The sequence below is a fragment of the Electrophorus electricus genome, chromosome 7 (genome assembly GCF_041902795.1).
Source record: "Electrophorus electricus isolate QZ-2024a chromosome 7, ASM4190279v1, whole genome shotgun sequence".
Classification (NCBI taxonomy): domain Eukaryota; kingdom Metazoa; phylum Chordata; class Actinopteri; order Gymnotiformes; family Gymnotidae; genus Electrophorus; species Electrophorus electricus.
Genome location: NC_137503.1, coordinates 28,126,883 through 28,143,979, shown reverse-complemented (window position 1 = coordinate 28,143,979; position 17,097 = coordinate 28,126,883). Strand labels below are relative to the sequence as shown.

Below are 17,097 nucleotides of genomic sequence, written 5' to 3'. Positions count from 1 at the left end.
ATTATGCAGCTAGGTATATCATTACAAAAGAGACTCATTTTCTGCCTGAAGTCTCTGCACTGAGTTGCTATAAACAGTGTGAGTAACAAAGTTAATTCCTGAACAATTTGCTTCTGTGTTAGGCCTTTGTACAAATATTTGTCCTTAACAAATAAAATCCACTATTTCATTGACGTTACTGGTGTAGCAATAAAGTCATCAATATGTGAGCCACAAGCAGATTTTGAGGTGTCATGGAGTAATTGAGGGCAAAGCCTTGGAAGCACAGTGAAGTGCACCTTGCAGCAGTCAATCACTAATCAATACAAGAAATAATACAAGGCTACAGCCAAGCCACTGCTGTCGACACCAAAAGCTCTGCTAAATATACCTGCAATGTACCTCTAATATACCTGGAATAATGTTCTCTAGGCTCCATAAGCATTGAGTAAGCAATAAAACCCTAACTGAAGGCATATCATTTATACATGCCATATAAATATTTTGCATATTTAAAGGAGTGAAGGACTCCAATCTTTATGGTTTCAATTTTTTGTCAGTTTTGTGAGGAATATTCACAGTAGATATCCACTCTGATACTCACAGTAGACATCCACTCTGATGGACTTAATAGCTGGCGAGCCCAAGCCATTTTCCGCCTTGCAATAATAGCGTCCACCTTGATGCCTCTGGATCTTGGAGATGTGAAGTGTCTCGTTGAACACACTTGAGTCCTGAAATCGGTCTGACACACTGCCTGCTGTCTTAGTCCATCGAATCTACAATAAAAAACAGAAATACAACCATGTAAATATCTAATATGACTGAATCAAAATGTAGTCAAAAAGGTCTTTTGAAGTAATGAAATTATTTCAAAAATAATTTTGAAGAACTGTTAAATAAGAGGTATTGATCACACAAGCTTCCTGAAAGAACACGTCACACAAGAAAAATTGATAATTTCTTTGAATAATCAGCAAATCAAAAGATAGTGAATATCAAAAGCATTGTGACTACAACAAAGATACTCTTACACATGGTGAATGAATGAATACATAAACCACTAGAAAGCTAAAATGTGTTCTGCCTATAAAGTTGTCGGATCTTCCCAGGTTTACCCTACTCATTGTCAAAAGATTTGTATTTAGAGCCAGTGTTTTTTTTCTTTTATGCTAATTTTTATGCATTTAACCATTTATCCTATTTTACTTTTGTGTTTTGTTAGTTTGCAAATGGTCTAATAAGCAACAAACTTGAATTTCACTTATGTAATGAACCCAGGTATCCTGTGCCTAAAATGGGATGACAGCGCTCTCCTTCCTAAACCCTCCTTTGTGGCATATGTCCTAGGCTACACATTACTTTCTTACTAGGCTGCCCACTACTGTCATTCACAATGCCGGTCATGTAGCTTATAGTTCTTCTTGGTATCCTGATTCATGCAAATACCATTATGTTATATGTTAGAATTTTGTTATGTTTAAAAGAAGTTTAACATACAGATTCTTACTGAAATTTACTAAATTTACTGATTTTTATGAAAAAAGGTTATAAGTTGTGCATAGGTACAAGTATGTCTGCCACTTTCACAAGCCTATAACACTTATTTTTTGAAGATGGAGAACAAACTCTTCCTCTGGTGTGCTAAGGCTAATTTTGAGGCACAACCAGTGTGACAGTGTTAATGTGAGTGCTTCTCTTGTTTGTCAAACTAATGCCAGTGTGAGTCCTTTGGGACTGCAGTGCCGCTTTGGCTTGACAATACCAGTCTCAATTTCACTGGCATTTTAAACCCCTCAATTACTGCTGCCCACTCCAAACACAGTGTGACTCAAGGTGACAGCTCTGTAAGAAGTGTTACAACATACTTAACAACATTTTGTTTATTTTTATCACTATTCCTCCCAAAAGCACAATGACTGCTGCTGTCTCAATTGAACAGAGGGAAGGATGGGAGGAGCATCGAGTGTCCAAGCCAGGGGTCTGAAAAGTCTAAACACATGGAGGGAGTGCCTGCATTTTCCCCAGCCAAAAGCTTTCAGGTCTACATTCATCTCGGAGTCCATCCAAATCATTAGAATGATCTCTCTCTGCAACTTGCATGCAGTCAGACCACTTTTTCAATTCTAGCAGCCTTGTGATTTTGTGGAATATACTGTGCAAAAGCAAGGAATGTGCAAATAAACAGCCAGGATATTGCACGTGATTCACAGTGAAACCAATGACTTGTATGTAATCTGTCTGCCTAATGCCATGTCAGTGCTGTGGTTTGTCCAGACACTACCATTACCTTTGAATTCCCGTCAAGTCAATTTGTAGTCATTGCATAATATGGGATAAGGTTAGCAGGCCATGAAATAGAAATTACACTATGTTTGATGTGAGCAATGCACTGTCATATATCCAGAAAGAGAGCTGTATCCAATTAGATAGAAATAGCACCTTGTTTGGAAGCAGAAGTAGACTTCACATGCTTTCTCAAGCAGAGTCTATTTCTGCACATAGTGAACTTGATGAAATTTCAGTAAGGATTCCATGCTCCAGTGTAGCTCCAAAATGATAGAGGTCTGGAGAATACTGAATCCTCACCGTGATCCTCATGGTGTCAAATTTATTTTTAGCCTGACATTCATTTCTTAACTCTGGAGTCTTGGTCTGAGTGAATACATCTGAGAAACTAACTCAGTAAATACCTTTTGTCACAAACCACATCAGAATCAGATGTAGACATCAGGGTTTGTTTTACTTACAGAAGGGTAATCTAGATTCAGAGTCGTACAACAAGCAGAGGTCAGTATCCACATGAAAGGAAGCCAGAACTTAAGGAATAGGTGAAAGGATAAACAAGAAAAACAGTCCAGAGTGTGCAAAACCAGAGAGCAGTCCAACAAGGCAAACTAACCAGGAAGGAGTAAGGCTGAGATAATAAACAGGCAACAAAACAGGTCCAAAAACAGAGCAAGAGACAGATCTGGAGAGTGTGAAGAGTGGAGGTACGGAATAGACAGGGGAGCTGGCAACAGATGAATGCTGGGAGATGAAGTTTGAGCTAGGGAGCACGACACTTTTGTAGCTGACACATTTGTCTGCTTCCAAATATTCTCCCATGCACTTAGAAAGCTGGACTGAAATCTTAGCACCTATCATGAACTATACAATTATATAATTATACTTTGGCACCTATAATGAACTCACCTGTGTGGCACAATCCTGATTTTACAATCAACATCTTACCTCTTGTAAATACCAAATAGCAAGAAAAACCACACATTTACTATGAAAGACAACACATTCATACGTTTTACAGAACTGACACAGAAATATAAGAAGCAATATCTACAGTATTAAATTAAAAGTTTACTGAAATCTATAACACATTTTCATAACACATTGAAACCACCACCACTCTTGGAAAGAATTAATAAACTCATCATCTCATTAAATGCTTTATCCAAGTTGTATGCCCTTTCCATAAAAATTATTACATAATAATTAAATATCACAGTTGTCACGGAACGCTCACCTCCCACGAGTCACGTGGTTTGGCCCGCCATGTGCAATGGGAGGATTTTTTGTTTGTGGCCACGCCTGCACACACCTGTACCTCGTCTTGTCTATATGTATATAAACCCTTGTCAAAGTGTGCAGTGTGTTGGTCATTCTTGATGTAGCATGTTTGTATTTAAACGTAACAGTCGAAACTATGTTTGTCTAGATCGTGTTGTGTTAAACATCGTTAGTGTTAGTGTGTCTATGTTTATTGTTTGTATTATATGTAAGTGCCACTTTCATGTTTATGTTTTATGTAAATAAATGTTTGTCCAAGTTAAGGGAGTCCTGCATCCTGCTCCACGCCCTTTGGCACTCGGGCCGCACGTTTCAACAATACAAATACAAATATCACAATACAAATATGTAAATAGGAAGAAGACCTTTGTATTAAAATAGACAATTATTTCTGGATTGAAATATGCAATAATATATTTATAATGAGAACAAACACCAATATTCAACTAATTTGATATAAAATCTTTGATAGAACACATTCTACCCAACATAGGATTGCCAAAATGTAATCTTCACAGTGCTGATAATTAATTCCATTCAATCTGGACATGTCCACTACTCAGACAGTTCTGGCAACTTCTTAAAAACCTTCAGAACTCTGACTGTCCCTCCAACACCAAATCTTTGCAAACTTGGAAACATATTAAAAATACAAATTAATAGCACATTACCTCTACATCTCAGCCTAGCAATAGTCAAAAAATAATTTTGAAGAACTGTTAAATAAGAGGTATTGATCACACAAGCTTCTTGAAAGAACACATCACATAAGAAAAACAAACAGCTACAATTACAAAACAAATGCATAAGTTCATACAAATATTCAATTTTTAATGCCTTAAATATAACAATGTCTTGCTCAACTGTTAACTAAAGTGTTTTGTTTTGATTGCATTTATTTTTATTTTTTACTGTAAAAAAGAAAATAACATATTGTAATAATAAAAAACCTATATACTGTTAAAAGAAAAATAACTGATAGAGAACAGTATTATGCATATTTGACAATTTTATGTCTATCTGTGTTTATATTGGTGTTGGGGTGGGGGTGGGGGATATTATAAATATGCGGTGATTTTTGTACAACGGATTTTAAGGCTGTGTAACTGCACAAATAATTAATTCAAATCAACTTACAATTAAAGTTGTCCTGGGGGGAGGGTGTGGGGGTCAGGGTGTATGCATAATGGACTGAGATAGTAAAAAAGAAAGAAAAAGAAAAGCTGAAGTGATTCTTTGACTTCATATAGCTGAGCAACCACTATATCTGACTTGTAAAGTATTTAACTCAAGTGTTTTCAGTGAAGAGAGGCTCAACCCTGACTGAAGGAAAAACACATAATCCAAATATGCTAAAACACAGCTCAGCAGGTGATTGATTTCTTACAAGAATGAGTTCCCATTTAAGACACATGAGTGTCAGTTGCGGTACATTTCAGCATTCAGAACAATCACTGTGGGGAACGTTACTTCTTAGGCAATTGTTTAAATAAGTTAGGAGAATAAATAAAGTGGAAACTTTGTGGAGGTTTTTTTTGGCTGTTTGACTGAAGTGCTTACCATCTCCATTTAAATGCAACCCCCCCGCACTTTTATAGATGTAAATATACATCCCATTTACTTCTTTCTCCTTTGAGTAAAGAAAGGCACTACATGAATAAAATATTTTGTTGGTCCGACATTAAGTGGTGAAACTTAAATACACTATGGTTTCTCAAAGAGAAGTGCAACATAGAAACACACCAGCTTATCTGGCGTTTAAAGTTTTAGGCCTGGAGGCTGTTTTTACCCTGAGCTTTTCCTGTGCCCTCAACAACTACCTAGAATTCTTATGCAGGCTCCAGCTCCCATGCCAGTCCTGGTGATAGATATCTGAGAAGGGACTCTCGAAAGCAAGTATGGAAATGCAATGCCAAATCATTGTCATTTTTCTGTGTAGTAAATCAAAACTAAGTAGATATTTCTATGAATCAAAAGACAGATCAAAATATTTTGTCACATTCATTTAGTTATATTCATAAGTTATATTTTGGAGCATATAAATATTAGCCATGAATATCTATTCAAAATTACAGCTCTAGTTCTTTGGAGAGGAATGGTGTTGGGATTGCTATACTCAATGTCAGTCTCAGATTAAGACCTGATATGTATAAAGTTGGACCCCATCCCTTGTCAGGCAAATCAGAGGGGTTGACAACATGTGAGATAGATGGGTTGTGGGTATGGTGGCTAATTGATATACTCTGTGTGATTGCAGAAACATCAACTGCACATGCCTGGACATGAACAGGGATTAAATCTCTCCCACCACCTGCTGCAATTAGTCCTCTTTCAGCATCACATAATGCTTTCTAACTGAACAGCTCTCTTCTGCATTCAAGAAGGTATTAATAAACTTTGAACAGTAAAGCCAGGACACTTGGAGGGGGCTTTGCTGGACACAAATGTAGAGAAGAATCAGTATGTCCCACTGAGTTCTGTAAGTCTGGAACCACATGCACTTAGGGATAACAAGAGCCAAGTTATGAAAACTGCCAAAAATAGAAGAACAACAGAACAAAATTACTGTTATTATCAGAAAAATAGAGCTACTACTGTCAAAGCTATATAAACAACTACAACTTAAGTGAACTACTAGTCCATCAAATTTGCAGTGCACTTGCTGTATCAGGGGAAAATAATGAAAGATACAAAAACAAGGCTAGACAAAGCATTGCTGGCCTGGGTGCAATTATCACAGAACAAACAGTCATAACTCTCACACCATTGCCTGCTATTAGTGGCAACATGGCCTGGGAATTTACACATTCTCATCATCAAGAGCTCCAGCATAATGGTGGCTTTCTGATTGTGCTCATAACAAGCAATGATGATGAGCAAAAATAAGAGCAGCTGAAGCACTCCAAAAAGAGAAAAGGAAAAGAACAGTGTTTTGTTATGTTGGAGACTGGTTTGGGCATGACAACAAGAATGGAATAGGGGTTTTTGTCTGTGCATCACATATTCTTCAGTCTCAACTGGTCTCTAAAAACCAAGACCAGTCCATAGACACAAGAAAGGCTGCAACTTTAGTAACAGGACAGGTGGCAGAGGTGAAGCTGACCTGCTCCACATCCTTGTTTGCTTTCTGGCTTGTGATGTGGAGCTCACCAATCAGTGTCCACTAGCTTGCTCCTGCTGTCTCCATGCTTTTTGCTGGTTGAACCTGACCTGAGTTAGTAATTGAAGCAAAAAGGCGAAGAGTGATGTGTCATAATTACAGCATGACCTCAAACAGAAAGCATGAGGTTGGGATCGAGAGACAGACAAAGACAGAGAGACAGAGAAGGACAGAGAGATAGAGTGACTGTGAGAGAGACAGATGGGAAAGGCTTCCCAACCCTTTTCCTGGAGGACCAGTCCAGCAGAGTTTGGTGATTTCCCTGCTCTAACACTCCTCATTCAATGCATGAGTTAATAAGCTGGTTTATTAGGAGCATTAGAGCTTGGAAATAAAATTGCACCAGGCTCTAGCCCATCAGGAGCAGAACTTGGCACTGCTGGTGAATAGTAACGGATGAGTGCAGGGAGAAGAATCTTGGCCCCACTTTTTATGCAGAATTACTGACCACCAGAAGCAATTGTCAAAAACAGCTGAGAACAAGGCACACATGTATATACATATACACAAGAGATTCAACATCTAACATCAAAGTGAATTTTCAACCCCTCATTTCACTATGTATCTACTTATCTTACAGTAAACATAAAGTGGAAACAATTGTTATGAAGGTGTGTGAAATTCTAATGGCTAATTCACTGTTATAATGGTTTCAGGAATTTCAAAACTATGTAATGGTTTGTCCCATTTCACCTTAAGCAGCCAGGAACACTGGAGACTTGGCACCACAGTCTTGTGAGAATTGAGGCCAGCAGGCTAGGCTAGCTCCTGCTGAGATTCTAATCAACACCGATAGCTCTAACTCCAGCTGTCGTCACAAGAGACACAGCTCCTTCCTCAGACCTGCTGTTGTCGTAGTAACATGTCTTCTGATGCCCTGCTGAGCACAGTAGAGGCCATCCTATAAGAGAACATGGCTGTGTAACCAGGCAACAATGGAACATTGTCATATTAGAACTTACATTAAAATATTCTATCATGATTTAAATGCAAAGATAGGCGAAAAGCCTTTTCTGGCCATTTGTGCAATGACTCATGTTCTCTTTTTTGCAAAATTGCCTCTATGGTCTTGTCTGGTCCATGGTGGTCTGAGGACAGCTAAAGCCTGCAGTAAGAGATGCCACCTGATGCAGTTGGCTTGGATCCAGGAACTCCATCTGAGGACAGCCCCCTGGAGGAGGTTGGCTAATTTGAAGTGTGTGCATATCGAATGACATGAAAGGAATTAAATGCTGATGAAAGTGCCAAGTATGGCACAAATGGGCCATGTACTGTGTGCGCTACCGGTGCTTTGCTCATTGCTCATTTAGAATGCATTTAGTAAACTAGCTATCCCTCCACACAGGACACAGACTTGGGAGAGGATATACACAAGAAACATGTGACAAGGGCTCACAACTACAGCCTATAGTATCAAGCTTCTGTTATTACTGCAAAAATAAATAAATCTTCCCACGGTTTCTGGAAAAGGTAGCAAGTGTTTGTAATGTGTATTTTTTTGTTATTGAGGTTTCAAACTGGTTTCAACAAATGTTATATGAGATTATATATGAGTGCTCATAAAAAGGTTGAGGTTATGTATCAGGAGCCAATAATTCCACTTTTTGAAGAGTTTTTCTTTTGCCTGGAAGAAACTTTTGATGTATTAAAACTGAATGAAGTGTGGAGAGTTTTAATAAAAACAGATAACACAGCTACTGAAGCAGTTAATGCAGACTGCAAGTTGTAACATCTCATTAATGTACTCCTTCTGATGAAAACTTTCCACATCATTCTAAGAGAAAATCCCATGGACTGGAACCCAGTCCCTTGGTGCACTGCAGTGATGAGCCATAAGCCTTCCCCATTGCTGCATCTAAGTGGATATCTTAATGATTTGATTTCAAAGGAGACACTTGCTCCCTACCCACTAAAATAGTGGAACTTTGATCTCTCCTCCACTCTCTTCTTAAAACTTTAATTAAGAGGGAAGACAGCAGCAAAAGAGCCATGGCTCAGTAGCACCCAGTAGATAAATTGCATGTCAAAGCATCGCACTAATTCAAGGGGCTTCACCTTTTCAAATGATATATAAGAATCAATACTTATTATGCATAAGAGTCCTGTGCAGGAGTGTGCAAATTAATGGGCTGTATATTGATCAAAGGAAAATTAAATATTAATTAGGGTAAATGGGCAGAGTCAATCCCCAAGACACTAACATGTCTCATTAAATCTATCAAACCAGCACACTGAACTCACTGCCAAAACAACCTCTTGGTCAAGGCTGAAAGAGAATTTTTTCTTTGCTAAACAAGCTGTAAATGAATGAAAATTTCAGAAAGTAGAATTTCTGTAAAGATCAAATGAGAATACAGACTCCAAAAAGGTTGCTACACTGCAGTGACAGAAGGTTTTGACCATTGAAACCTTGTGAAATGTTTGTCAAAAAACCTGAAACCCGATTAAAATAACAAAATAAACATTTGACAGGTCACAGTTATGCATCAGTAAACACTATTCTGGGTAATATATTACTTTTCAGTTTTATTTCATACGCATATATGCTAGAGCTTCACCATTTCTTAATGCTTTTTATCCATATTTCTGCATGACTATAACTAAATAAAAGACTTTATCTTCATCTAAGTTTTAATAACAAGTAATCTGATTTAATAACCAACAATGACATTTTGCTGTATTTTATTAAACATATAATTAAACAAAGTCACTGATGAAAAAAGTATATTAACAGAGGATAGCCTAGTGTATTTGTCCTGCCCTAAACCCAACTGCCACAGCACTAGTGGAACAATGATCTTTTTGGTAAATGTACACAGCCTTACATTCATCTAAAAGAAAACCCTGGAAACCAGTGGAAAAACTTAATTCTGACTACAATGCCTGGTGGAGACAGTATAAAGATTTGGGGTTGCTTTACTGCCTCAGGGTCTGAACAGCTTGCAGTCACTAAGGGATCACTAAATTTTAAATTGCATCAGCAGATTACAGCAGAATGTCAGTCAACTAAAAACTCATAGGAGGTTGGGTCATGCAACATGCCAATGTTCCTAAACAAAGAAGTAAATAAACAACAGTGTTTCAAATTCTGTATTTTTGAATGGCCAAGTCCCACTGAAATGCTGCACTGTCAAATGTGGCAAACATGTCAAAAACTACACATAGAATAGATCTTAGGAATGGGCCAGACTGCCTCAGAACTGTTGCACAAAGTGAATCAGCAGCTGGAGAAAACTGTTGTCTGAGGTCTCAGGTGTAACTCTATGTGTTTGTCATTAAATAAAACCATCATTACTTGTTTTTATGATTTGTATAAAGAATATAAAAATATTAATATCAAGTCATTTTTATATAATTATATTGATATCTCTGATATCTCATATTTCTTGCAATGGCATATGTTGCTCTATGTACTGGAATTGCCAAGGTGATGGAGCACATGGTTAGCTTTATACCTAAAACATCCTCTTTGTGCCTCGGAGGTGAGCTGAAAGAGTGCAATGGCCCCTCTGCACAGCTGCACACTCTGTTCAGTGTACTGCAGTGTGCATGTTTGCTGCCCACAGTACTGTTCTTTTGCAGGTAGTAGAAATGCTTTAACACTCACTATACTGTATCCCCTGTGCTGTGAGCAAAACAAGAGCCTCCAAGGCAGAAAAGAATCAAACAAGATGCCAAGCTCTTAAGACACAATGAGTTCTGGCTCACAATGAGTTCTGGCTCAACTGCAAATACTTACAGTTTTCTAATAATACACTTAATCTTTTCTTCATAGCAATGCAAAAACAACACCACTATCCAGACCCCACCACCTATCCTACAGTGAAACAAATTTGCCGAGGGGAAAAAGGGAAAAACTGCTGCTTGATTTAGCGCCTGCAAATGGATTTATTCTGGGTTAGTGGTGTTTATCCGGTACGTTGTGTGGGCAAAGTCAACTGGGAAATATGTGAGTAGCAGACCCAGTGCACCAGAATGGATTAGAGCACAAAGCCATCTCTCCGAGCAGCTATTGGCCTCTCCTGAGAAAATTTAGGACACTGTGATCACTACAACCATGGCCTGATAATTTAAAACATTAATAAATAAAACTGACATCTTCATTTCCATTAATATCTTAATTGCACAGATTTGGCAAAGGGTGGTGATGGAGGGGAGAGAAGTTTAGGCTAGTTTAACATGTAAAGATTGTTTTCACAGAACAGTGGTAATCAGGCACCACTTCCAGTCCACAGGGTTGCAGGAGAATTACTTGTTGTCCCAACTGTGAATGTGATAAACAGCACATCTATGAAGAGTTCACTACAGGGACGGCTGGTTCTTACTAAGGAAGATATGTCACAGGGGACACGAGAATACTGATGATGCTTATGGATCCCATTTTGCAAGTGGATTTATGAAAATAATGTGCAGCTTGCAATGATAAGGAACTTGAAATGCTTTTACACAGACTCCTATAGGCAATAATAAAGTGAATGTTAATTTATGCTGTAATTTGGAGACAATGCTGCAGTCAGTGTGGTAAGACCAGTGGGGCACAGTCTCACCTGGGGCCGAGGGTGTCCAGTGACCAGACAGGTAAGCTCCAGAGTCTCGCCCTCCCGGATGGTGTACACCCGCTCCGAATAGCGTTCTTCCTCCACGTTACATGCATGTCCAGAGTGCACAATTCGCACAGTGGGCGGAGCTGTGGGAAGAGTATGAGCAAAATGTAACCAACAGAACCCTCAACAGCAGTGAGTAAGAATGGAACCAGGAATAAGATAAATATGAAACCCTGAAGTATTAGGTGTGCTACTATTTTCTATTTACGGATGCAATTTCAGTGACAGACCTCAACAACCATGTTTTGTTTTTTTTCCACTATTCTCCCTGTTGTGCTGATCTTATATAATTTGTAGTATTAAGCAACATTTGCACCAATGTCCATTAGGACATGGTAAAGGGGGCGCTAAATGTCACAAGGTGTCATTATTTCGCACAGCTTCCTTTAATAGTAGACAGAGGCCTTACTAAAGAGCATAATAAACAACCTTTGGTAGCCCAATTGATGTACTTCATGCTTTTTGAGGATGTTGAAAAGTGTGACTCAGACAAGATGAACACACAATGTCTTTCAAAAAATGCCCAGTTACCTAACTGACAAATTCAAAATCTGAAATGGACCTTACAGTTTGAAGAGCCGAGAGATTAACATAATAACAGACGAATTACACGCAGCATAGTGAAGCATGACAGGATGTCTGTAAGTGTTTCTTTAAAATAATTAAATAGTACACTCTAAACCCACGTTGAGAGAAATCTTTTGGGCAGGAGCAGCACTAATTGAACAACTCTCATCTTTACTCTCATCTTTCTTGTATCCTGCCCCCATATCAGGGCCAAAATGGAGGCTTGAGTGTAATGGCAAAAGCCACAAGGATGGAGAATGTGGTGTATGGGCAAAACAGCAGCATGAACTCAGCAATGGCAGTGAGTCTTGTTTACTCAAGTGAATGTAGAAAAGGGAAGAGTTTTGCACTCCCACTCCTATCTCACTCCCAAAACCTCAACTGGCAAGTGGCACTGCTTATGCAACTTCAAGAGAGAGAGACTAGTGCTCATCTCACTACTCTAATATTACAAACAAATAAATATCTTAGCCTTTTACAACCATGCTGACATTCACATATGGGCTGGTGTGGACATAAAATCATGTGAATGGCTTTTTAACCATGTTAAAACAAAGTCTGGGAATCTGATAATGAAGCACTGCTCTTCTGGTCACCCTAAAGCATATCTATATAAAACCACACTGTTCTATTTGACATTGCTAGCCCTGTCAATGACAATAAAAAGATTTATTCTTGACCAGTGGATATTTTTGACCACCAGTTCTGCATGTGGATGGTGTATGCTTATTGCTTCTGGAATAAGCCAGGAAATTTCAGAGATGTCAGTTTAGTCACAAAGACATAGAAACTAGCCCTTAATTATGGAGCCAGTAGAGGACACTGTCGTGTGCAACACAGCTGCACACTGATGATGTCAATAAAGATGATGGTGATGATGATGATGATGACGATGATGATGATAATAATGATGATGATGATGATGATGATCAGCAAGGAGAAACAGCATTGCTGATGAGGGGTGATACAAGGTGAGGCAGCCTCTCTTCACCTTTCCTTTGGTCATCTTACTAATTCATGAAAGCTCCATTTATGTAGTTGACTTGTGAGAGGGAACCATGCTGCTTCTTTCTCTGGTACGAGAAGTCTGACCAACAAGGATCCTGAATTGAAGGCCACCCAGGGGCTCTCTCTGCTGCTGCTAACAAGAGGAGAGAGGTGGCTCCCTTAGGCCCATGGAAGCTGTCTGTCTTTTTCCCAGGCACCAGGTGATGGAGAACTCTCTTTCCTGTTGCTTTGCTCTGTTGCTTTGCACTGTCAATGCTTCCACATATAAATCACACATGTTCATACCACAAACAAATCACACATAAACTAATCAAAACTAAAAAGTGGTGTATTGTCATGATTTCTATTCCATGTATTGACTGGTCTTTGTTCTTCCATTGAACTGATTTGAATTGATTTGAAAGCATAATGGAGAGGGTTCACACTAGACTGGCATTTAAGACAAAGGGAGAGTCTGAATGTGACCCTGGGGCTCCACACAAATAAGGTATAATACATTTTATTCCACTAAACCTACATCCCTGATAGATGCCTTTAGTCCCAAGATGAGGAGCAAGCTGTCTGAGCAAACTGGAAGGGTACTGGTGATTAACAATGATGAAATACACATGTATCAATATGGGAATTAGCATTCTCTAAGTTCACTTCATGGTTACGAGCACACATTTGCCAATACCTGAATTACAACCTCGTCAGCTAACTCAATTACATTGAATCTCAAATAGCAAGATTGATTTTAATTCTTTATTAACTCCTACTGTTGAAAGTCACAATAAATATAGAATTCTGATCACAATAAGGATGATGCTGTTAGCATAATGCTGATAGTCAGTGGTTAACCAATGTCAAGTCTGTCATCACACATCACACATGCATGCTGCAAGTTTATGTCCAAACCATACAAGTCAGTTCCTTGTGCTCATGTTCACTCATTTGGATATATGTAGGACATGGTTAGGCTGGCTGGAGAGCAGGTCAGACCTTAGAGTAAACACTGCTGGAAAGTTCAGTCCCACTTTGGTGAGAGTAGGAGAGAAGAGGCCAATGCAAGCCTGGCTGTGTCCCTGCATATAGCTCTAACTGTAACATCACTTCCTTACTGTCTGAACACCTCTAGGACACAAACTCCCACCAGAGAATTCTCACACAAAATGAAAACCTGCATTTCCGGATGCCAAATTGAAATCTAAATAGGCTTAGTTAAATTTGAGGCTGCCGTGAATGTATATGTCTCTATATTTACATTTACGGCATTTAGCTGATGCTTTTGTCCAAAGCGACTTACAGATATAACTGAGTACAACTTGAGCAATTGAGGGTTAAGGGCCTTAGTGGTGCAGTGGTGGGGCTTGAATCAGCAACCTTCCAATTACAAGTCAAGTACATCTATATGTTAGTCTTTCATGCACGACTTATTGTCTAATCTCTAGTTCTATGTGTAGGTGCTTGTGTGCTATGCATGTTGAAGTGTATGTGTGTGAGAAAAAGAAAGTCTGCAACAGGCACAGATTATGCAAAATGTAAGATTTATTTATTCTGCTAAAAGGAAAAACAATGTATTCTATAAGCCTTCTTGTGTTCCTGTATATATCATCATCTAAGTTGGAAATGTGTTGCAAGTATGCATGACACAATTAATTTTAATTCTAAATAACGCATAGAATGTGTAGCACCAACTAAAGAACCCCTGTGAAAAAACACACATGGTGCAGATCTAAACCAAGATATGGTTGATACTTTGTTGATGATGGCTGACACCTGCTATGACATGTAGTGTCAGCTGGTGACATATTATATAACTTCGAACTGGCTGAACATGTTAGGGCAGCAGCTAGACTGAATACAAATGGCTTGAATTTTGCAGTAGTGATTGAACTATGTAGACATTTAGGGATTTGTTTGAAGCTGTGGTGAAAAGTCAATCGTAATCAAACTGCTGAGATACGTGCCCATCAAGATGATCTCTTCAAAGCATCATGGAGAAACCCACGTTTGACTTACAAACAAGGATAAATGTCAAAGTGTGTACCTTAGTGTCAGAACCCTTCCTTTAAAGTGCAAAAAATTTCATTAAACTAAAAGGTGCTGGTTTCTCTTCATGCAACTGAAAGCCTAATTGATGTTTGATGTTTGCTCTTGCCTAAACTTACTCATTAACATTTCAAGTCAAACCCAGCAGACTATTAATTCAAATATTCATTTGGTGACAAAAAATAACTTCAGCATGGATGACTCTATGGGATTAGGCAGCTATTTTTAGCAGTAGCATATACAGTGTATAAAAGCTCATTACATGTCGTAACACAGCAAGGCTGAGACAGCATATTGTAAGATCAAGTTTACAGTATCCTGGTATAGGCAGCAAGTGCTATGTAGATTTTATAAATTGCAATAGAGGGTACCCAATGTTGACCTTGTTACTATGTCCAGAACAATATTACACCACCAAATACAAAAATAAACCACTTTCAACTGGGACCTGCGCTAGGTTACAATTACTTCTGCTTCCTGGGCATCATGAAAAAGCAGTCCAGTGGAGTAAAGTGGAGTCAAGGGAGTAGTGTGTGAGTTTTCTAATGGTCATTCTCCATGGTGCTGAAAGCAAGCTTGCTAGTAAGGTCCATTGTAGATTGTATTGCACTACAGTGCTGATGTTAGTGATTTTGGCCTGTAAACAAAATCACAGGCTGTCTTTCCTTGTTTTGGCTTTAAATTCCCAGTGATACAATATCATCAGGCTACACAGAACCACTGATTTGGAATCAGTCCTCATTCTCAAGGTTCAGTCGTAAACTTGTTCTATTGAATAACAGCTATATAGTACACAATTCAAAAAGTGCACATTTCTTTAAAAAAAACCTTCACCTTTGTTTGAGTTAATCAAAGAAACCTGACACCTTCACAAGTACAAACTGAAATTCATCCTTTAATATTCACCATTGTTAAGTAATTGAAAAGAATTGACATCTATATTGTGGCTGCTAAAATTTTAGTTAGCCAGCTAATACTGCTTAGCACAGCAGCTTATTAGAGGGAAGGACTTTCTAGGTCATTAAATTGGGGACAATTTTTTGTTGTCAGAGAAGTGATGAGAGCCATTGCAACCAACCAGGTATCATTGTGCTGAATTTCCAACTTTTCCAGTAACAACATGTCCTTGCAGAACGTAATGTGTTTGATATAACCTATATTTGTTTGTTTAAATGTATAAACCAGAGAATGTATATTTAGAACATACCATGTGACATGTCTCTGTATTACTGGACAAAAAAAAACTTCTTTGCTAAAGGGCACAGTATGACAGTGGCTGAGGAGGGGAAAGGACATTCCAGCCTGTATACCTGTGGCACCAACTTAACATATTAATGTCCGGCAACTACTTCATTCAGTGATTTAAAATATAGCCTTATCATCTTATAATGTATAACAATAATAATTTTGAATCATTCCCAAATTCAGTGACTATCTATGTCCGTTCTACATCATCAAACCAGCCAGTTTTTATCTCTCTTATACTGCACTCAACAAACTGATCTTTGTTTGCAAATAGTTCAAATGCAATGTTTTTTGTGCAGTTTGAAAAGCTTGCAGTGATCAAACTTTCTAAAAAAAGAACAATCTAAATGTAATCAAAAGTATTGGTTCCAAAAAGGATGTAATAAAGTTGTCTGAGAATACAGATCTGGTCTTCATTCTCCTGACATTCACAAAATCAATATGAAATAATCAATCAGTATGTTTCATTACAACCAAGTGAAACATGACAGTCTCTACTGAGAGTATGTTGGTTTTGGGGAAGAAAGAGAAGACACAGACACATATAAAAGCGCACACACACATAGCACACAAACACACCAAAAGAGATGTGTGTATGACTAAGCCATGGCAGGCTTGCTATCCATAGTCCAGGGTTGCTAGCATTCTGGCACCACTGGCCTGCTGTGCTGGGTTTGTGTCCCTGAACAACAGTAATCGGACTTCTGCGGCAGCAGATAAGACCCCTGTTGCCTGGGCTTGGGCATTAACTCTTCCAGTGATAGGCTAAAACAGGCCAAGTCTTTGACGATCGTCTGGTTGGCGATCTAAACATTGAATTAAGATTGGGAATAGGCAGACTGTTTTCCTTCAAAGAAATAGATGTAGTGCTGAGTGCCAAGCAATTCTCTAATGACTGCCTGGCAAATGGCAGATGCTGAGTGATCATCCTATCAG

The 17,097-nt window shown here is 38.6% G+C and overlaps 1 protein-coding gene across 8 annotated transcripts in view; it reads right to left on the bottom strand.

Moving 5' to 3' along the window:
* The window catches only part of LOC113569818 (MAM domain-containing glycosylphosphatidylinositol anchor protein 2), a 155,367-nt gene that overhangs the window by 94,479 nt on the left and 43,791 nt on the right, over positions 1-17,097 (bottom strand). For all 8 annotated transcript variants that reach the window (XR_014124589.1, XM_035524822.2, XM_035524823.2 and 5 more), the window contains exons 2-3: positions 11,254-11,393; positions 584-758 (exon numbers count right to left, since the gene is read on the bottom strand). Coding sequence is in view for 7 of the 8 variants with exons in the window: in XM_035524822.2 (XP_035380715.2) it covers positions 584-758; positions 11,254-11,393 (315 nt within the window). In the remaining variant the exon portion in view is untranslated. The remainder of the gene's footprint in view (positions 1-583; positions 759-11,253; positions 11,394-17,097) is intronic.